This window comes from Cyrtonyx montezumae, unplaced genomic scaffold, assembly GCF_038088225.1.
Source record: "Cyrtonyx montezumae isolate F1298 unplaced genomic scaffold, pur_monq_1.0 scaffold_24, whole genome shotgun sequence".
In the NCBI taxonomy this organism is placed as follows: Eukaryota; Metazoa; Chordata; class Aves; order Galliformes; family Odontophoridae; genus Cyrtonyx; species Cyrtonyx montezumae.
In genome coordinates, this window is record NW_027071981.1 from 6,886,530 (window position 1) to 6,909,368 (window position 22,839).

The 22,839-nt window shown below is 47.8% G+C and overlaps 1 protein-coding gene across 1 annotated transcript in view; it reads left to right on the top strand.

Annotated features, from left to right (window-relative positions):
- The first annotated feature begins 245 nt into the window (after positions 1 to 245).
- SPRED2 (sprouty related EVH1 domain containing 2) overlaps positions 246 to 22,839 on the top strand; it is a 51,019-nt gene continuing 28,425 nt past the window's right edge. Inside the window, exon 1 of the mRNA XM_065739606.1 lies at positions 246 to 606. Within this exon, the coding sequence (XP_065595678.1) occupies positions 560 to 606 (47 nt within the window). The 5' untranslated portion in view covers positions 246 to 559. The remainder of the gene's footprint in view (positions 607 to 22,839) is intronic.

A 22,839-nucleotide genomic window follows, 5' to 3' on the forward strand; every position in this document is an offset into this window, starting at 1 on the left:
TGCGCCGCGCTGCGGGGCTCAGGGGGCCGGGCCGCGCCGCCACGGGGGAGGTGCCAGCAGCAGCCGCGTCCCCTCCTTCCTCGCCGCCGCGGCTCCCTCCTCCCTCCGCAGGTCCGGCGCTGCCCTGCCCGCTGCCGCTCGGCAGCGCCGCCGCTTCCTGCCTTCCCCCCCTTACCCCCCCGCCTCCTCTCTCCGCCGCCGCCCGCGGCGCCCCGCCATGGCGTGAGCGCGGCCATGGGGCTGGCCCGGCGCCGCCGCCTGCCCCCGGGCGCTGCGCCGCTCCCCCGGGCCCGAACCCCGCGCCGCCGCCGTCGCCGCCGCGCCCCCGCGGCGCCCTCCCCGCCGCCGCCTCCCCCGGCCGCCGCCCGCCGCCCAGCGCGGCCGTAGCGCCGCCGGCCCGCTCCCCCCGCCCCGCCCCGCCTCAGCCTCCCGCGCCGCCGCCGTCCGTCGGGCCCGGCCCGGCGCGGCCGCCAGCCCCGGCCCCGCCGCGGCGCGGCCTCTCCCGCCATGTGAAGCGCAGGAAGATGCGGAGGCGCAGCCCGGCCGCCCGCGGCGAGGGATGAGCCGAGACGGGGAGAAGATGACCGAGGACGCCTACCCAGACGAGTGAGCGGGGGCGGACGGGAGGGGGGGGGTTGCTCCGCGTGTGTATGTGTGTGTTTGGGGAGCGGTGGGCCGCCTCTTCTTCTCCCAACCGGGTACCCCCCCCTCCTACCCGCGGACGGACGGACACACGGACACGCGCGTGCGTGAGCGCGCGACCGACCGCCCGCACATCCGCCGCCATTTCGCGCTCCCCCCGGGCCGCGCTCATTTGCATACCGCGTCTTCATTCATAAAAAAAGATAAATAATAATAATTTAAAAAAAAAAGAAAAAAAAAGAAAAAGGGGGGGTGGGGGGATAATAAAAATAAATAAATAAATAAATCCCTCAAACCGAGACGTATGCGGGAGGGCTCCCACCGCTTCCTCTTTCCCCCTGCCCTCCTCCAAAAAGAAAAATTAATAAATAAATAAGCGGGGGAGGAGGGGGCCGCTGCGTGCAGCGCTGTGCCCCCGGGACTCAGTATTTTTCGGTGGCTTTTTTTTTTTTTTTTTTTTTTTTGGGGGGGGGGGGGGGGGTGGGCCGGAGCCCCGCCCCGGCCGCCGTTTTGTGAATAGGAGGCGGCCGTCACATGACGCCGCATTCATAAATCCGGTCACCGGCGGCCGCCGGCTCTCGGAGAGCCCCCCCGTCCCCGTTCCCTGTACCCGCCGCGCACCCCGGGCGGAACGTGGGGAGCGGTTCCCACCCTCCCGAGTTGAGCGACCCGTCTGAAACTCCCCCCACGCAGATCAGCGATGTGTGAAGGTGTCGGTGCAGAGCGCCGGGCTCGGTCCCCGTGCACCCTCATCCCCGGTTGTGTCTTGGGGGTTCTGTGACAGCCAGGGAAACGAGGCACTGCGTTGAGTGGGTGCCAAGTGGGGGTGGGGGGCTGAGGGTTGGCACCCACAGAGCCGGGATGGCTGGGGAATGGCCTCTGCCTGCACTGCGTGTGTGGGGAGGAGTGGTGCTTTGGGCAACTCGTAGGGAAGAGGCTCTAAATGCGCGTTTCTGCGACGCTTCTGACATTGTGGTTATTTTGAAGCTGGTGCAGTCCTTCCAGGAGAAGGAGCAGGTTGGGAGGTGCGGCGGGCTCGCTTCCAGCACGCCCTTTGGAGGGCTCATGGTTCCCTCTCCGATGGGATGGCACAGAGGTGGCTCTGGAATGTGTGAAGCCGGCAGCTGCTGAGGGACGTGGGCAACAGGCACAGTGGGGATGGCTTGCTGGTTGGACTACATGCTCTTAGCAGCCTTCCAGCCTCAACAGTCCTATGACTCCATCCCATGCCAGCAGGTGCCACCCCCTCGGTGGGTTTGGGGGTGAAGGATGCTCTGCATTCCAAGCAGAGGCCGTGTCAGAGCTGCTGCCCGGATCCTGGTGCTGCTGCGGGTACCGCTCCCTCCCATCCCTTCCCTGTGCTGCTGGATAGCACTGCTGCAGGTGACTCATGCGGCGGTGGGTGATCTTTATGGTGTTAGAAGACATAAGGACGGGCCCTCTTGATAAGTTCTCTCGGGCTGTCAGAATAACGGCAGCATCGTGTGCTATTTGCCCCAGATATCTGGCTTTGATTTGCATAGCTCTTCTCGTTGCATCGAGTGCACTGTGAGCAAATGTTAACAGGCAGATTACAGAAGAATTGCCGCGGCCAGCACTTGTTTAAAATCACTGCGTTGTCTTTTATCCTCCCTCCCGGTTGGCTTCCTTCATTTTGCTTGGGGAACGCTTCTCCCATATTTAGAGCATTGAACTGTTTGATGAAACCAAGGAGGAGAGATGATGAGGCTCTGGCTGCCCGGGCTCCTTCACGACTGCACCATTTCCGATCGATAGCCGGAGGTCGGTTTGTCATTGCTGGAGGACGCCTCGTTCTGCCCCTCAGGCTGCGTGCTGCCAGGGACCGGGCGCACGGCCGGCGTGTCGCGGCCGTATTTCTGGCTGCGAGTGGGAGGATTCAGCCGAATCGGAAGGCATAAAATGATTCAGTTACGCCCGAAGGCGGCCGCGGCACATCATTACGATGCAGGCTTCCAAGAAAGTCACAGGAAGTAATTAAATGGAAAAGGTCAGAGAATGAGGAAGTGTCGCTCCGCGGTGTTTCGGGATGGAGCCGGGAGCCCTGTGCAGGAGCTGGAGGCAGGGCTGCAGCAGGCGATGCTCGTCTTCCTTCCAGCAAAGGGCATGGAGCTGAGCTGCTCCCCGGATCCCACCTCCTTCCTTTGCTGCTCCAAGCGCTCATCTCACTAATGTAGCAGCTTGCCACTTACACTGAATTTATTTTTTTTCCCCCATTTTGCCCATTACTGCTGGTTTGGTTTTTTTTGCTAGCTGTCATAAGCCATCCATTCAGCTGTTGGTTTTTTTCTTTTCTTTCATGCTTGAGCCAGGGAGAAAAGCATGGGACATACTTTGTGTCATGACATTATTGCTCGCAAATAGGACAGGAAATGAAGGGTTGCCAAAATGTAACTGTTTATTTCTTGGCCTGAAAACACAGCTGTTTAAAATACTACATGTAAGTAGCTGCTTTGTTCGGTTACTTGAAGAATTTGCTGTTTCTAAGGGAATAATAGGTCTGTCAGATGGAAAAAGGGAGGGAAAAAAAAAAGAGCAACCCTTTCTGCTTCTGTCTTGGAAGCAGCTTGAAAAGCAGCTGTAGGTAGAGAGATTTTGGTAAGCCTTTTGTCGATCCACGTGGAGAGAGACCTGGGGAACGGGATTGCACTTCAGCCCAAACCCTGAGAAAACCCCAATCCTGCTTTTGGCTCAGAGAAACCTTAAAAAAAAAAAAAAACTTGCCTTTGGGCCAGAAAGTGGGGTTTTCAGCCAGAAGCAGAGGGTGATGGATGGTGCCCGCCCGTGGCATGGATGCAGCCGGGAGCTGCTTCGACCTGTTTCTGCAGCGTGTTGTAATCTCAATCTGGCGCGCCCTGTAGCGTGGGTTAAAAGGTGGCTTTATCTACCCGCTTAATTAAATCCCGAGGCTGCAAACAAAAGCACATTGCGCAGGGGAGGCTCTTCCTTAACGTGGACTCACTTGGCTGGTAGCTGGCTTGAAACCACAAAATTGTTTCCTTGGGGCCACCAAACCGCAGGGAGATGGAAGCTGTTGTCATTCTTCAGGACCAGGGTGGAAGGCAGGAGCTCGGGAATGAGAGGCAACATCACCTCTGGCTCAGTCACTCCATCACATACATGCTGGTGTGCTTGAAGAACTGGTAAATTCAATCCCATTTCCTCAGCAGAATAAGAACAGACTATCCTCTGGAGATACTGAACCTGAGAGAGATGCACTTGCCAAGCTCTGAGTGTCGTGGTTCTGTGCAGGGTGTCGGGTCCCAAAAGAAGTGCCATTGCTGGTGAGTTCCTCCCATTGGGTGGCAGCACCGGGGTTCTGTAGTTCAGGTGCCATGGCTCACTGGCCGGGGTGCACCATGCTCTCTCCCAGCTGCTGAGGCCAGCTTCGGCTGCAGGAATTGCTCCTTTCACCGAGCCCATCGAAAAATGTGCTTCGTTTTCTTTCTTTTTCTCCTCTTCTTCAGCTTTCTTAACAGTAGAAGATGGTCCTTCTTGTGAGAGATACTCAGGAAAAGAGAGGACAAAGCTGAGTAAAACCATAAGTACAGCTCTGGATGCAGCACTGATGAAACGTACCCTCTTCACTAAGCAAAGTGTTTGGTTTTTTTTTTTGGAGGACTTGACGCTCCTAAAGATGCACAGAAAATGGAAACAGTAGTTGGGAGATTTGTTGTGTGAGGGGTACAATCACATTACTTCTGCCCGTGTGCAGTTGCAAGAGGCTCTCTGATGTATCAGGTGTCGATGGAAGGAGCACAGGACTCATTATGGATGGGATCAGCATGTCAGTACCTGTGAGCATCACATCTGTGCTCTGTGCCTCCTCAAGTCAAACGAGCAGCTGAAGCACAATGCTGTCTGCCTCACACATCAGAAGTAGGTGCTTCCCCTTAAAAGCAAGCTGTGTTTTATCAAAAACAGTATTACAAAGTGTGCTTTCAAGGCTTCAAAGATAAGCATGCCAACAGCCAGCAGGTTCTACCTGTTGCAGGAGGTCTCGGGGAGATTTATCCCAAATTATTATTTTTGTCTCCAGTCTCCTTGTTCTTGGGCTCTTTGAATAACTTTCTTTGACTTTCTTCACTTGCAACTTGCACTTCAAGGACTGTTTTGGTTTTATTTCCATCCCCCCCCCACCCCCCGCTTTGTTCTCAACTCCTACATGTGCTGTAATCAGAGGAGAGATCTTGAGGCTGTCAGCTGAGCCCGATAGCTGATGGCTATTCCATCAAGGAAGGAAATTTCTTCCTACTGGCAGATGTGGGGAGGAGCAGTTGTAGGGATCCATAGCAAAGCTCTTTCTTCCCATATGTGTGCTAAACCTCCTTCCAAATGTAATGCTAGGACTTGCTACTGTGTACATCTTCCTAGGAACAAAATTGTGCTGGTAGCAAGCACTTCTTCCCCATTTATTTTTTTTTAACAAGGTCACTCTCATCCCTGTACTGCTGATCTGTGGGAGGTGTGCATCAATATCACCGAGAGGTGTGCTCTAAAACCTGATGGTGTTTCTTGATGTAGTGCACAGGGGAGAAAGGACCGTGGTGCAAATGTAAGAGCCTGCACTATGTGGGACACATGCATGTTGTACACGTGTTCAGATCCCAAGGAAATCCCAAGTGCTTAGGCTTTGTGTTGTGCATCTGTCCTGTGTGGCTAGTCCTATGGCTTCTGTTATTATTTTGCAGTCCTGAAGCCATTCATGCCTTAGCTTTTATTTATTTGTTAATTCCCCTCCTGGTGGAGGAAGGCAGTTTTGGGAGGGACAAAGAAATCTACCATGTTGCTAGTAAATATCATTTTAGGAGGGACTTCCTCCCTCTCAATATGCTGAGAGATGTAGGGCAATGCTGGCAGCTGGAGTGGCCTCCCTGCAGCAAGTGATGCTGCCCCCAAACCACCCATCCCTGTCCTGTGCTGGACACAAGCCAAGGGCTCAGTTCCACCTCTGTGTGCTGTATTTCTTCTACCGACATGCCTCAACACTCCCACCTGGCTTCTAAGCTCTCGTAAAGCCAGCTGGCTGCTTACATAGCTTGGGAGTGGAAAGGTATGCCTCCGAGCTGATAGATAGAAATGTGTATGTATGTGTGCTTGGGCCCCTTGTTTGCAAGATCTGTGCAGGGGCATGCTCTGGGGCTGAGGAAGGAACAGCTTATCCAGCTGTGGACATGGAAGGTGCTTTTGTATTTTCCTCGAGTCAAAGGGATGCAGTAAGGAGTTACTGGAAGATGGAAGCAAGACTGAGGAGTAAACTCAGCCGCTGCTGCGGGGCTTCTGCATCTGGCATTGCAAGTTGTTTACAAACAGTCTGGTTTCTCAAAATTACATGGAGATCTGAGAGTATCAGTGGGGCTCCTCCACAGCATGCTTGGAGTTTATTTCAGCTGCTTACCTCAATTTAGTTCACAGAACCACAGAAAGGTTGGAGTAGGAGAACACGCCCAGGTTCATCAGGCCCAGCCTTGCTCCAGCAGAGCCACCTGGAGCTGATGCCCAGGGCTGTGTTTAGGCTGCTGAAGTTCTCCAAGGATGAGCCCCCATGACCTGCTGTGTGCCTGTTTGTGTCTGTGGCCTCACGTCCTGGCACCACTGAACTGAGCCTGGCTCCATCTTCTTTGCACACAGGTCAGTGGACCTCCTTTGGGCCTTCTCCAAGCTGCTCCTCTCAGCCTCCCCTTGCAGGAGACGTGCTTCAAGCATTTGATCATTTTGGTGGCCATTCATTGTGCTCACCAATTTGTTCATGTCCTTTGTACTGGGGGGGGCACAGGGCTTTTGTTCACTTCTGTGTCACGATTCCTTTGACACCTAGGCCTTTGCATCTCCCCACTGTTCATCCATACAGCCTGGACAGGGCCCACAGATGTGAGTACAGAAGCAGGATGGGAGATGACGGTCTGAACCCTCAGAGCACTTAAGAGCTATGGGTCCTCACAGTACCAGAGTGCCAGGCATGATGAATGTGTTCCTTGTGCACGCCAGCACTGTTGAGCTCAGGTTAAATCCACCATGCTCCAAGCTGTGCCTGCAGCAGAAGAAACCCTGACCAACTGGATATGGGAAAATGCTGCAACCTGGCAAAGCATGCCAACTTTCCTCCAGTGGGGGAAGAGAGCCAGGTCCATCCATCAGAGACCCAGGTCCAGCATCCCTGTTAGACAGCAGTATGTATCCCTGCGTTTCAGAGCTGGCAGGCTTAGCCTTTTTAAGGCACGGGTATAAATTACATTACATAAAAACCACTGATACTTCAGTGATGCGTGCTGAGCTCTGTTGTGCTGTGTTTTTTTGCTGGTGTTTTTATTAATATTGATGAAATTACAGCAAGAAACTTTAATCGCTCAAGGTTTGCAGTGCTGCCAACGTAATTCATTCTTAACTGCAAGTTGGAATGGGAGGTGTTGGGTTGGTTGCAGCCAGTCCTTTCTGTGTGCGTTGCTGCTGGATGCATGGGTTGGGTGGCTGTGCAGACAGAAAGGTTACCGAGCTGGAGGGAGTGCTGGAATAGAGTGATCCCAGTGTTTGCACTGCCTCAGTGACCTGCTGCTTTTAAAAAGATATTTGGTGTTCAGTTGAAATAGGAAGAAAACCCAGTGCCAAGCTTGCTTTCTGTGGTTAAAACATTAATAAGAGGCTGCAGGGTCATTAGCCACTAGAGCTGCTTAAGAGAAAAAAATTCAGCTTTTTTTCTTTTTTTTTTTCCCTTTGTTTTTCTGCAGCTATTTAGTGTTTGGGGATGTAATACAGCATAAGAGTTCAAATGTTAAATGGCTGGAAGCTTATTAAGGAATGCTGAAGATGAGCTTTTTTCGCTTGTCTGAAGGCTGCAGTGTAGAAAGCTTAAATAGCTCAATGTAAAAATTTAATTAAGGAGGGGAAGAAAGGGTTCTAAATGCATTTTAAAGGTGTGCTTAAAAAAAAACTATACATTCTGCAGATAAGGACAACTTGCAGACTTTTTCCAAGAGAACTATGTCGTTAGAAGCTGTCCCTCTTCCCTTGCTCCAGTGGCTGGGGGGCTCAGAGCTCAGTGCCGGTGAGACCCCCACAGCCCACGTGCTCCTGGGGCCTCTGGGTGGGGGCTGGAGGGAGGCAGGCTGGCTGGGGAGGAGCTGGAGGCGTGCAAGGAGCAGGAAGTTCTAGAAATACCCTTTGTAAACACCGCATCCTGCAGGAAGGGCGCCCGAGCCCAAATAAACCGTTTTCCCCTCTCTTTCTGCATACGCACAAACTCTGCAGGAGCCTATCGGATTGGCAGTGTGTCTCTTTTTATATAAAGAGAGCCTCAGCCAAGTTAGGGGATAAAACTTCCTGGGTCAGCAGGCTTGTTCGTCACGATAAGTTCCCATTTTTGGTTAAAATGCTTGAAAACACGGCGGTGCACAGCTCGGAGCTGAAGCGAGCAGGGGTAGGTGGGCACTTTGTCCACTCGATTTGATGCAGGCACTCATAAAAGTTGTGTGTATGTGCAGAAACAGCTGACAGGCAGGAGAGAAGGGGGAGCAAGGGCAGAAGGAGGCTGTTTTGCTGCTTGGGGTTGAACTGCACAAGGGTTTGTAGGTGCTGGGACTGGCCTGGCCTGGCTGCTAGGCTGGGCAGTGCTAAAATACCTGCAGATGTAGCATGGTGGGCTCTACTGAACTTCTGTGTTTGCATGCTAAAAATACTCTTGCTTCTCTCACAGTTTTGATGCTAGGTCCTAGAAATGCTTGTGTACTCAGAGGCTGAGATGTGGCCGAGGTCTTCCATTCAGTTTTGGGGTTGGTTGCTATAGTGCAGAGCTTCAAAATCACAGCCCATGAATGCAAAAAAAAAAAAAAAAAAAAAAAAAGACTGCTTAAAAATCTGCCACCACCCATTCATTTGGTTTCATTCTGCAGGCAGATCTTTAAAGAAGGTCATTGAAGTAAATCTCCAGAGAGGGCAGAAAAGCCCCCCTTTTCACTCTCAGCTCCCGTGGGTGACAAAAAAGGCTGTTCCCCAAAGTCAGCAGCCTTGTGGATTATTTCAGAAATGCTGTACAGGCAGCATAAAGGTCTATAAATTGAAGCATAAAAAGCCATGAGTGAGACATCTTATTTAGTAGGAAATATTTCTACTGACTTTATTGCTGGTAGGGTTGTTTTTTTTTTCCCCTCCCCTCCTTCTGTGCTCTATCTGTAAGGAAGTGTGGGCTACTTTTATCGGAGTATTGGTGGAATAGCTTCCCCAACCTTTCATAAGGTCAGATAAAAAAACAAACACTCCTCCTCGTGGGAAGGAAGGGATGGGGAAAGAAGGGTGTTTTATGTACACTTTCCCATTCATATTTTGAAAGGTAAATATATAAACTTCTGGAGCCAGAGCCGCCTAGCTTATGCAATTGTAGGAGCTGAGAATGAGAAGCTTAATTGCCGTCTCACTGCTGACTTAAAAACAAAGCCAAAGTGGAAAAGGAGTGAGTGCTGGCTGCTCTGCTGCTGTTTTGCTAGACAAAATGTGCATCAAGGTCTCTGGTGACTTCAGTGATATGGTGGCTGGGTGCTGATTGCAGACGTCCGTAGGGTTTACGTGTTGTCTGAGCAGAGATGATGAGGAGATCTTTGTGTCCTTTGTTCCTGCACTTAAATTTTGAGTTTGCAATGAAACGCAACTTCTCTGGAAACTTTGTCTGAAGGAAAAAAACAGTTAAATATTGTTAGATTGTTTCCTTCTTTTGCTTCCCCTCTGCTGCAGGAATAGGAGGAATAGTTATTCACCAGATTGTTGCAAGGTTGTGATTCTGCCATTCTGAAAACACTGGACCACAAGCGGAACAGCTAGATCCAGCACTTCCACATACGTGTATTTGGAAGGAAAAGAGCTGCTCTGATTTATTGCTTGGGGTGTGAGTGGTTGAGGTGGGACTGGAAATCAGTCTCTGCTCAGACCTTCTCCAGATGGTTCTCCCCCTCTCATGGTAAGCCCTCCTCTTGTGCTGCAGATATTTAAAGCAGGCAGGTTTTTTGTCCAGCTCTCCTAACCTTGGGCACGCGGCAGGCTGTCTTCCACAGTTCCCTTCTTTGTATGAGAAGGGAAATGCCTAAAACCCAGTAATGCCCGGGTGTCCGTGGGACTGGTGACAAACAAATCCAAATTAATGGCCATAACTCAGGATAGCCGCCTGCTCTCTAGAGAGCACTTTTGCAGCTGCAGCAACTGCTTTTACCCTGTACACAAAAGAGAGAAAAGCATCAGCATCATCCTTAGGCTTGGCGTGTTCTGTCTCTGGTGGGATGCTGAAGTCATTTCCTTGCACGCGTGCCACTGGGCAGGTCTGTGTGTCCGCTCCGGAGCAGTTCACGTCCGGCCAGGAGGGCTGCTGTGACAGAGGCTTTCAGAGAGGTGAGCAGGGCTTCCTCGGGGGTGATTCTGACTCCTCTTGACTTGAGAAACCTACTTCCCAACAACGCAATGCGTGCTCAAAGTACGTGTTTTGCCAGCATGCTCTCATGTCAATATATAGCACGTGTGGTGTGCCTCATCTTAGTATGGCATATTAGAACTCTGTAGGGCATCAGATTGTCTTTAAATACCATTGAGTGTTTCCCAGAGTTCTCCCTTGTCCAAATGCATTGCCCTTTCTCTTGCCATCTAGCTGTGCGCATCTGCACAAGGACGACCCTTCCCCTCTAAGCTGCCGTGGAAGATCTTGTCTGCTCCAGCACAGGGAGCCTGGATCTGCTCTCTGATCTGCCATCTACAGAGCAGTTGGAAATAATGTACAACATACGCTGAGTGTCTCAATGAAAGCCAGAAAGGCTCGTTCAATGGACTCGCATGGATCAAGCTGAAAACGCTGCTGGTGTTTGCGAGGAGTATGTCTGTGCCTGGAAGAGGTTGTCTCTTCGGATCATTAACTTTGTCTGGCCTTCAGCTGTGTGCTCTGAACCGAGCGTCAAAGAGAGATCCTTCATGTCCTTTCTCATCTTCTCACAAAAGTGACAGCCCAAATATTAGGATGTCCTAAAAAAAACTGATAAATAGCTTCCAGCGTTGCTTTTTTAGTAGTCAGTACTGGATTGTTTTGGAGTGTATAAGGAAGCAGCATCTGTGTGTAACGAGGGTGGTGGGGAGAGAGGGCAAGGGTGGGATGGCAGAGAAATTTGTTGACGTAAATGGTGATGGGTCAGCAGAAAAAATACTACTGTACTGATTCATTCCAGCTTGTGGTTTTACAAACTGCCGTAACGTGAACCTGGACCAATCAAGTTAACCTTTGCTTCAAGGGCCATGGGCAGGTGGTGACTGTGTTTTCTTGGAGCCGTGGAAGTGTATCTTCTCGGTGTCTGCAGACAAGATTTTCCAGTGTCAGAAGGTACACACCTTCCTCAGCTCTTAGTCTAGAGGCATTTTTCTTTCCAGAGGCAGAGTCTCTGCCTTTATTCTTCCCCATTGTGCCTAGTGGTATGCTGTTTTCTGGCTTCTGGTGGCACATGGATCCCAAGCAGGATGGCAGGGATGTGCTGTATGCCTTGTTACATGAAGGAGCCCTGTGCTGTACACAGCCTTAAGCAAATAGCTGGGAACCTGTGACTGAGGCATGAAGGATGGCTGGACTTGGCAAGGAAATGCATAGGGCGTGAATTCCATGGTGCCAAGAAAACAGTACAGTGAACAATGCCACAGAAAATTCTGGGCAGAAAATATATCTAAAAGTTTAAAAGCCTTTTTTTGAGGAAGTGTCACACAAGCTTCAAGAAAGTCCTTCCAATGGCTTGCACTTTGCTAGGGTGTTGAAGAGACAAGAAACCTGGTAGAGTTGTCCTTAGGTGGGTCTAGTGGGCATGTGGGGAACCTGAAAGCTGAAGCTGAAGGAATTGTACATGCTCACAGCAGTATTTTATGTTTAACTTCCACTGAAAACTGTAGACCTTAAAATTTGGGAATGGAAATACTGAAAGGTTAAAATCCAGTCTTTGTGTATTCATTTTATTTTGGAACATCTTGAATGCAGGAACTTTCCTGCAGGAATGTGACTTTGTCATTCATGATCTAATTGAAATGCTAAATACTGACCTCCTTTGTGCTTGAGGAAAATATTTGCTGCTATATGATGTAACTTCCCATTGCAGGTTAGCCTTGATTTTGTCAGCCTGGCTTGTTGCAAAGGTCAGAAGGTGGTTACTGTCTTCCCTCTGATCAAACACACACAGTCAAGCATGGAAAAAGTCTCTTTTAGGTTGGGCTGTTTGGCAGTTTGTACAAAAGCATGTGCCAGCCTGCCATGGGGTTGCTATAGCTCAAATGTGGGTTTTGCAGTGAGCTTCCTCAGTGTGTCAGTGCCTGATTTTCCTCATGCACTAACATAGGTGCCTGGTGCCTGCTGGTCAGTGCATGTGAACTCTAAACTGGTGCTTGTTGGGTCACAGCTATGTGGTTTTGATTTTCTCGCTTTCATCTCGTATGCAAGCCAAGAAGTGAAATGAAATCATTTGCTTTGCCGTGGGCACAGCAGATGCACATCGTCATAACTGGGATGGATTTGGTATCTTCAAGCGTCATTGCATGGTGCAGCGGTTTTGCATTACATCGTCTATGACTGTGGCTCTGATTTTGTGAATGCTTTTTGCCATTTGGAGCTCTTCAGTGTTGCAGATCGTGCATAAGTTAATCCACCCATGTCGTGTGTCAGGACCGGATTGTGACAGGGTGGATTTTCATTTTATTTTTATTTTTTAGGCAATGTGCTGAACACATTCCTCCTCTCAGCTAAAATTAAACCTTCTCCCCACCCCAAACAACTCTCCCACCCATAGACTTCTACCACGCAAGGCATGAGAGACATGCAGAGCACACCGTAGGTTGGCACAGTGTTTCAATTAACCATTGAATGCTTCAGCTTGGTGCATGTCCTAATTAAGCTTTAAGAGCTGGCTTGCTCCGAGGCAAATAGAAAGCTTGCCCTAACAAGCACTGGGATGCTAACCCCAACATTACTCTGTATCAATGGAAAAGCTTAACTTCAGTCTTGTAACTTAGCATAGATGTTCAGCTCTGGGACTCTGGGCAAGGGAGGGAAGACTCCAAAACCTGAATGTTTGATAAAATGGTGGAGATGAGTTCTTTTCTCAAATGGTTAAAGGATCAGCCTGTAAAGGAGAGCATTCCCTTATCTCCTATCCACCAGCTGGAGCTCCTGCCTAATCTTGCCTGCTGATTGCTTGCCAAAAGGTCACAAGGAAGCCCCAGACATTCTCCAGGAGTGAGATTTTTGGAATAGTCCCTGTACCATCCTCAGTACTGGCAGCAGCTGCTCATTGCAGACATGATGGACATTGGAAGGCCCTGGCAGCAGAGCTCAGCCTCTGTGTTTACTGCCTTGGCTAGGTGGAGAATCTGCAAGCTGAAGGTGTCACGAATGTTTTCAAAGCCATTTGATTTTTGTGCTGAGTTTTTTTAATATGAAACTTAATAGAGAGCATCCTAAGAAGAGCTTGTGAAGATGGCAAAGCATCTGGAGGGCAAGACGTGTGAGGAGCAGCTGAGGCCCCTGGGTTTGCTCAGCCCAGAGTTGAGGAAGCAGAGGAACCACCAAAGCTTGGAAAGCTGCACTGGAGACAGCATGTTGCTCTCCTGTCAGAGTGTACCCATGGTTTTATTGTGTGTGGTGGTGTTGCTTCATGCTATTTTTATGTGATCTGAATAAACAGTTTTAAAGAGCCAATTTGTGACTTCTAAAAGTGTTCATTGGTTCTTGGCAGATGATGGAGGAAAAATAGATTCTCTGGCATACACTTGATGAAGTGCTGTAATGGCAGAAGACTAAGTTGCATGTTTTTATGGAAGTGTTGTCCAGTTTGTGCTGGAAGACTGTTCCTTTGTAGCTAAAGAGGTAAAGCCGGAGTGTCACTTCAGGGTTAAAACATCTTGCAGTGACAGGGTTGAAGCGTGCGTTCATAGGATGTGACTTCATTCTTACTTCCAAGCCCTGTTTTCAATTAATCAGATGTAGCATGAACCTGGCTAGTTCTCAAGGTGACTGGAAGCAAGCATTGGGTGCACAGTGCAGCAGCCTGGGTCAGTGCAGTGGATGCAGGTCCTCACGACCACTTCAAATCCTTCATTAGCCACAGAGTGGCAGTTTCTTGATAGCTGCTTCCTAGAAGCTGATGCTCAAGGGCTCTGTCTGTGTCTATTATTATTATTCCTGTTTCTGCCTCTAATTGATTTGTTTAATTACCAACATTGTCAGTCAAAGCGGAGAGTTACAGGGCAATGTAAAACATTTCATTGTGCTGCATGTGTGTGTGAAACTCTGCTAATGTGCATGGGAGACAGAAAAAAATGAAAAGATTAACAGCTGGTCTACTTGACCATGCAGCAATAAGGCAGGATTTTAATTAAAATAATCACTTGAAAAGGGAAAGTGAATTAGTGTAAGGCAGGTAGCCATAGCTAGCCCAGCTAGCTTGTGTGTGCTTCTGGGAGCAGACCATTGCTTCTCTCTTGTCCCCAGGGAGTGTGCTGTGTGATGCTCTACAGCATTGCAATGGCACTAGTGTTTCTCTGATCAAGAATAATGTGGGTGAATTGGACTTGGAAATAATTGTGGAGGTGTATGGACCTTTGTCTTTCTATTTAATTTTACTGCAAATTAATCAACAGTGCTGTCGTTACTGCTAGTTGGTGCCATGTTTGATGCAGGCAAATAGAAAACATGCAGCTCAATGTATGTTCTCTATGCTGGACAAGTAGAAAATGCTTAACATTTGATAAAAAGTATAGAGTGATATCTATACAAATGTTCCATGAAGTCAAGATACAGGTAGCATCTAGTTCTTCATTGGCATTGTGGAAGAGATAAAACTCGAAGTGGAAAGTTGAGTTGATAGTACTGCTCTTCATTATTTTTTTTTCTTTTTAAAATGTAGATCATTTTAGCCCACAGTGGCATCCCTTAACACCTCTTAACTAGCGTGGAAATCTAATTATATTTCTTAAGCGGTGAATGTCCTAGTTCAAAGTGATTACTTGTAGCAGACATAAATAATTAGGCAATATATAGCATTAAATATAGGACTTACAGGAATGTTTCAGGGGGATAAGTATTTAAGCAAACCTTTTTGAAGTTTAAGTTGAATATCATTCATGGCTTGGGAATTCTGCAGGTAGAGCTCAGCTTAATTCAGCTTTTGGAGTAGCAGTTCAGTGTTTATGTGTGGCACTGGTTGTAATGAGAGTTGTCCAGGCTTCTTGCATGCTTTTGCAAGGAGGTAGAGAAGTTGCTTCAAAGAATTCTTGGATGAGGACAAACATAGGCAGTGTTCCCTTTCCCTCCTCTGCTCACTTCCTTAGGGGAAAGCAGCAGACCCTGAGCATCTCCATATCTCAGCCCAACTCAAGGGCAGTCCTTGAAGGGACAGTAATTCAAAAAGATGGTAGTTTCATTTTCTTTTAAACAAAAGCATAGGCAGGAGAGTCCAAAGCAACTTTTCTTTATAGGGTTTTTGTTGATGTGTTTTTGTTGTTGTTTTTGGTTTTTTTTTTTTCTGTCTGACAAAACTTTCCACAAATATTGCCTTACTGCCTTAATTGGGTATTGTAATGAATATACTGAGGTGTATCTAGAGGAAGGAATGCTTTTCTCCAGTGGTTTATTGGTATCCCCTTCAGAACATTGTGCGTACACTGGCATCCCTTTCAGTGCACTGAAATGACTTTAAAAGGGGCAAAAACCTAAAAAACAATGTTGGATAGCATAACATGCAGGATGGCCTCACCAGGCTGACAGCTCTGGGGACCTGGGTGAGGAAACTCTGTGCAGCTGCTTTTGTACAAAGAATGGTGTGACCTGCAGATGGAGGCTTCTGCCGGTATCTTGAGCTTCAGAAAAACAAATATTCACTCAAAATAACATAAAAAAATAAACTTCCACTTCTTCCTGTTTTTATAGTTTGCTTGTTTCCTCAATGTCATGGTTTTGTCTCCAGTACTGTAGATTATTAATCTTCAGAGGATCAGGACCTTCATAGAAGTATTTCCTGTACATGTTTATCTGTCTTTTTAACAAATTAGTATCTACTAGTTCTCTTCTGAATTTTCATGCAAATAATAGAAAGCTCTCTCTCAATAATAAAGCTTTTTGCTAGAAAAAAAATGTCTAGATGAATCATTGCCAGGGGTTAAAGTACCTTTTGTATGACTGAGTCAATGGCATCCTTTAGGACATCTGCAAGTAGCCCCACATTCCAGAGGTCACTGCCTTTGTGTTGGTTTTGGCAAGGCATTGTTTCAGCTACGCTTCATTTCTTTGGTTATAAGTGCATCTGGAAGTCTCCTCTCCAAGTGTCACCTGGAATGCTGGAAAAGGGATGCTGCAATGTCTAGAGCCACGCATTTCCACCCTATCTCTTAGAGGAAGAGGTCTGCAGGGCAAGCGTTGGTTGTTGGTCAGCGGAGGAGTCCCTACTTTGTATGTCCAACCATTGTATTCACTTGCTACAATGGGATGCAGGAAGTCTTTGAAGCTGCTACACTACTAAGTTTGCTACTTGTAGCTAAAGTTATCTGAGTTTTTAAATACATGTATTAAGTATGTTTACTTAAATAGATTTCTTCCTTGAATGAACGCTAGTGGTAGGTGAGGACTCAGTCCCCATGTTCTCAGCAGGCTCACTGTGGTTCAAGTACGGGCTGAACAGGCTGAAGCAAGGATGTGGTTTCTTCCTTCCACCCTGGAATTGATGGTGTGAACATTGTGGGTCACTGCTTGCCCGCTGGGATTGCCATGAAGTGGGGGGTGAGTTGCAGTTCTGAATTAACCGTGATGTGCAGTGACTTAGACTGGAGTGGAAATGACCTTGAGGAGTGTGGCTGCTTCAGAATACAGTTGCCCATCCTCAAACCAAGGCTCTTCCTACCTAAATCGCCTCGTATTCCAAGATCTTAGTGAGAATAACTTAAAATGAATCCTAAACAAGCAAGTCAGGTGCTCATAACCTAGTTGGATGAGTCTGCCTTCAGCAAAAAGAAAACCGAGTTCTTAAATGGTGCATTGAAGGATAAGCTTGCATCCTCTGGGGTGGCTTGTTGATTTTGTATCCTTGGTAAGCTGGAATTAAAACCCTAGTTAAATCTGAGTTGAAGTGAGGGGAAAAAATAAATTATGGTGGAGTCAGATAAATGCTTGTGGTTCCGTTATCATCTGCTGCACACACATCTAGTAGCTGTAACACAGCTTGAGAAACTGAAAAACAAGTGGGAACTTGGAAATAAAAAATCAGTGTGTGCCTTCATCCTCCCTTCCTTACCTGCATCCTTTATTGGGGGTCAGCAGAGTATTTGCCCAAATATAAAAGTTAAAAACCTTTTTATCACAGGTCTTCAACAGGAGGACAGTACAGCTTTTCTCAACTATTCTTTTTTTTTTTTTTTTATGTTCTTAAACTTCTGGGGGATTCAGCATGCTTAGAGGTCCAGCTTCTCAAGTGAGTAGACCTGTGTAACCTGTTACTCGCTGTTTTCAAAACTTGGCTTTTGGTGCTCTGTGGGGCACTGTTCATGGGCACTGGTCACCTCTAAGCCCAGGAGATGGAAGTTGCAGACCCCAGCCAGTATTCACTCCAAATCCTGGTGGGAATGGGATGAGAAGCTTCTTCATCACCTGCTCTGCAGAAAGACCACCAGAGACTTCAGTTAGCTTCGGATGGGTCTGGGACTCCTGAAGACTTATCCAAAACTTTCTTGGAAAGGGTATTAGCATGAGAATAGGAACATGCAGCATGTTGGACAACTCAGCCTTATCCCTCAGAATGGTAGAGGATTATGCTGAAACGATCTTGCCTGATGTCCTATCCTGCTGTATGTGAACAGTCTTTCTCACCTATGATGTTTTCTGCTGGCACTCCCCACCATTACATCTCAGAGCATTGAAAGCAGTTGCCCATTAAAACACACTGTTGGAAGTACTAAGCTTTTAAATGGAACACAAAATGGGGCTGTGCTGAGGACAGCAGTGGAAGGCAGGCACACCACTTGAGGAAATGTTTGTTTGTTTGTTTCAAGCGCATCCTGCTTAGCAAGGGATGCAAAGGCAGAAATGTGAACAGGAAGGCCAACTGTGGTGAAAGCAACGTAGAAGTTAGGAGATGCACAGAGTTGGCTGGAGGAAAGCAAAAGTGCTGGTGAAAAACTGCTGGCTTCTCTAGGACATAAAGCCATCAGAAAGCTTACAGATAGTTAATGGTGGACATAGAAGTCCTAAATTAACAGTATAATAGTTCCCATGCTGCTAAAAATCGAGAGAGAATTGCTTCAGACATCTCGCAAGTCTACAAAACAGTAGCTTGCTCTCAGGGGCACTGAACAAAGCTGACTGTTGAGCGCTGCTGCCTCTGTCCAGCCTGTGAGATATCAACCTTGGTACCAGAAAAACACACGTGGACATGAAAAGGATATCTCCCTTGAACTAAATGTTTAAATTCTAAATGAGGAGGAAGGTCTTGGTTTTTACCAAAAGTTCTCAAGAAAATGAAAGTATGCAGAAAAGAAGAATTGACGTTACAAGTTGTAAATCTTGTTGGCCTTTTTCAGTCAGTTTGCATAAAGAACTTCCTTGGTTTGCACAGTTTGAAGCAGAAATGCAGCCTCTGTATTGCCATGCCTGTGTAGCATCTCCCTGTTTTATGAATGTGAGTGCAGTGATGTGGTGCTGTAGGATGCCTGTAGTCCTCCAGCTTAAATGCTGCAGTCTTTCTGTGGTTTTATTGCAGTAGTTGGGATGTGTTTGTATTAGGAAAGCATCATGTCTAGTGATACTTAATATTCGTGTGAATTCCATATTGATAGATGCATAAGCACAGTCAAGCTGTGTCATGGAGCAACCTGATCCAGTGGGTGGCAACCCTGCCCACAGCAGGGCATTGTAACTGAGTGATCTTTAAGGTCCCTTCTGACCCAAGCCATTCTGTGCTCAGAAATGGACATTTGTAGGCTGACCATCCTTGTCACATTCCTTGTTTGCAATCTGGACCAGTATGGGAGACTTTAGCATTTGTTATACATACGGGATTTGCCACGCTGCAGCTGGAAGAATCCGTTTGGCTGTTCTTTCAGTGGTGTCCCTTTCTGCTGCATTTTTGTTTCCTCTTCTCTCTAACACCAACTTCTTCTCTCTATCCAACTTGGATGAAGGATTTAAAACAGTGTTGTGGACTGAAAAGGTGGTGTGAGTGAACTGGGTCTGTCTGAAGTGCTAGATGGAAAGAAAAAGCTATGCTGAACATGTTTATCAAGTCTTGATTTTGCTGGAGAAAAGCAACCTCCTTTGTGCCTCACATGGAGTGACTTCTTGCTGGGTTCATGAGTTGCTGGGGCTTGGTCTTGTGTGCTGTGCTGACCCTGTGCTGCTGAAGGTCAGCCTGTTAGGACTGGCTCAAGCAGGCCAAGGGGATTTCATCCTCTGAACTGCAGTTTCTCTAGTGGCTTCTCTTGCTCTGAGCACGGTCTCAGCTCTTTGAACTGTGCTCACAGTTGGCCAGGAGGCAGCAGGAAGCAGATCCGCAGCCTCGTTGGCCCTCTGGTTGCAATGTTTGCTAACAGCAGAAGCCTGCAGCAGCGTGCAGGCTCCAAACTGGGGAAAATGTTCCGGTATCAGAGCAGTTTCTCACCGGTTCAAGCCAGGAAATGCACAGAAGCACTGGAGGATATTTCACTGTAGCACTGAGATAGCAGCAATAGGCATGCTGAGGTGGTCTTGGACAGCGTGGAACTCAGGGGAAAAGGAGGGAGAAAAAAAAGTGCACCAGCATTGACACACTTGGATGCGAGGTTTGTTAGCTCAGCCTTAAGTATGAAGAATCCTCGCAAAAGCAAGAAGCCAGACAGTGATTCAGATTATGCTTACAAACGTCTTGTGACTTGATACTGGCTTCCTTTTGAAGAAGGCTCTTGGGAACTGAGCTTAAAGTGAACTGAATTAGGTGCTGCTGCTTCTTCTTGCCTGCGGCACTCACTGTGCAGAGGGAATGCCAAGTCACAGCATTGGTTGCAGCTGGGAGTTGAGCATGCTGACTTGTTGATAACAGGGAACTTTTCCACATTGTGTATTTTCACAGCATTTCTCCCTTCTTACCCCTGATCCATGTACAACAGCATGCAAGTGACATTTCAGAGAAGACCCAAGTCATGGCATGACCCCATGATGCATTGTGAGTTTTTAAGAGGACCTCTTAAAAAAAAAAAATAGAGCAGGAAGGCAAGAAAATGGGCAAATACCAATGAGATGTCAGTACTTAAACCTCTGTGTCAAAAACATGATTACAACATGGTTTATTCAAATATAATTTTGTCTTACACTGGGAGGCTAATTTCATCTTCCCTTGTCCCTGGAGAGAAAAACTTTAGAAACTGGGCTTGCAGCAAAACGGGTAAAGCATCTTTGTTTAATTCTTTTTCTGGCTGACTCGCTTTGAGCTCATACGCTGAATTGTGGCTGGAGGCAGCTGAGGACAGAGCTGGCATTTGCTGCATGGAGCATCTGAGGGTAACAGCAGCACTGCTACAGAGCTGGGAGAGGAGCACAGTGAGTTCGTAAAGTCATAGAATGGTTTGGGTAGGAAGGGACCATAAAGATCACCTAGTTCCAACCCCCTACTGTGGGCAGGGTTTCCAACCACTAGATCAGGCTGCCCAGGACATCCAACTGCTCTGCATCCTTGTGCTGAGGTTAGGGTAGATTAGTTCAGAAATCAGGTGAGTATTTTTCAGAGCTTGTTTCAGAGACCCAGTGTCCCAGATTTCGCCCATGCACCTTGTGCTGAGGCGATTCTTGAGCAGTGTTTCTTGCTGTAAAACACAGAGAAAATTCAAGGATGATAGCAAAACTTGTTGGGCACTAGGTGAGCTCCCCAAAAGCTTCCACGGGGCTGGATCTAACCTTCTGAAGAAGCTTTTGGGGTGTGAAGTGCAACTAAGGTGACACCTGTGCTCAACTTTGTACCTGTTTTCCATTCTAGATATATCAGTGACGTGCCCCAGGGTCTGGTGTGACTTGTGACAGCCCCAGCTTGTGACAGCCCCAGCCCCAGCTGCTCTTACTACTTTATGACAGCCACACCGCCATCGTTTGATTTATTTTTTATTATTATTATATCTTGTAGCCTATCACCGGGGTGGGGAAGCAGGGATCTTTGGCCGGTCGGCACACCACGAGCAGGAGGATGTTGCCAGTGAGTAATGATGCAGTGGGACCATAGGCCACAGGATGGCTGGGGGATGAATCAGCTGGCACGGCCCTGCACATCTGTCCAGGAGGCAGAGAGAGAGGAGGCTGAATCATGCGGGGGAAGCCGCCCCGCAGCCTCCAGCTGGACTCCACAGAGATGGTGAAACTCAGAGACCTGGGGGCAAGATGTAGAGGAAATGGCATCCCCCGACAGGTCTGTGTGTTCTCTCGTGGCACCTCGTTGCTTTTCCAAATCATATTTCTTCTTTCTCCTCCTCCTCCTCCCATCTGCCTCCTGAATCATTTCTGGATCAGCATGTGGTTTGTCAGGGGATATGTACAGCTTCTATGGAGTGCAGGCTGTTCTCCTGTGGATCTGTATCGTTTTTGCAGGGCTAATGTTTAATGCACATTAGTTACCGAGAAGGAAATGGATACTGCTAGGGAAGCCACTTCCCTTGCTGTCTTTCTCCATGGAGGTGGGTACGTGAGGACTAAAGGAGGTGCAGGGCAAGCTTGTGTGCATGCTCATAGTTAAATTTGCAGCAGGAAGCTTACAAACAGGAAGAGAACTGACTTCTTGCATTGTCTGAGAGTGAGAGAACAAGGGAGAGTAGCTTTAAACTAAAAGAGGGGAGATTCAGGTTATATATCAGGAAAAAGTTCTTTACTCAGAGGGCAGTGATGCCCTGGCACTGCTGCCCAGAGCTGTGGGTGCCACATTTGGCATCACCACTACTGTCACAGCAGGCTGCAACATGACAGGGGAACAGGGCCACTTGGAGGTGGTGTGGTCTTGTGCCTCAGTTGAATAGATTGATCAGTGACACTCCTCTGGGGCTTTAGGGGGGCAGTATCAAAACCCTAGTCTCATTCTATAGAATAAAGTGTGATAAAACTTAGAAAGGTAGAATACAGTTGCTGCACTTATTAGTTTTATTTGTTGCATTTACTAAATATCATTCTTCACTAGTGGAAGATAGCTCTAATGGTGTTTATGATCAGTATGTATTAGAAAAAAAATCGAGATGGAAATTGATTGTGGCTTAAAAAAAATCATTTCAGGATACAGATCTCCTGCAACTACCTGTTTGGCTGGCCAGACTCCTGTGTGCTTTTTTGCTTATCTTGCATGTGATATAAAACAAATACCATCTGTCACGCAATAACTTCCTTTCTCATTACAGTAAATGATAATACTAATTAGCTTTGCTTGGAATCTGTTAATATTTTATACCCTTGCATGAAAGTAGTAGGACTTGGGTGTGCAGCTTTTGCACATGTTGCACACCTGTTCAGTGTGCCACAGAGTAAATTATTCCGAGTTACCTTAACAAAGTGGGTTTTTTTGTCTTTCTCTTCCTTACAACTTTCCAAGAGCTACTGCCCTCAGCAGCTGTAGTGACTGACTGATCCTTTGAATGATTTTGAAGGGAAATTTGCAATCACTGGCGAATCAGCTGCCCTGCTAAGCTGAGGGTTGTTCAGTGATCCATTGGGAAAGAGAGCTGTTGGGGTTTGGAGGTTTTCCCCAGCTCAGGGGTGCTGCTCGCTCACTGAACAGTTTCATCACCAAGACAAAAGCCCACATGTGAGGTTTTGGGGCCTTTTGGGGAGCTGCAGAGCCAAGGGCTAGGTCTTAGTTTGCAGGGGTCCAGGTCCCTACAAGCAGGATGGAACTGTTTCTCTTAAGCTGAATGAAATCCCACATCAGTGCTGACCAAGGGTCGCTGTGAAAGGGCTGCTTTGTTGGCTGCTGCCTTGTTGCTGGAGGGAAGCACGGAGGTGGGTGGCTGGGGTGTTGCAGGTGTCTTGGTCTTCCAGAAATCCTTTTCCCTCTGAAGACAAACAAACACAACTGCTATTAGCCTTTACTAGGAAGGTTTTTATGAGCTTTTTAGCTGTGCTGCAGGGCTGGAAGCAAACCAGGGCCTCAGCCCAAATGCGGCCAGTCTTTATTCTGCCTTTATGGAGACCCAGAAAGGCAG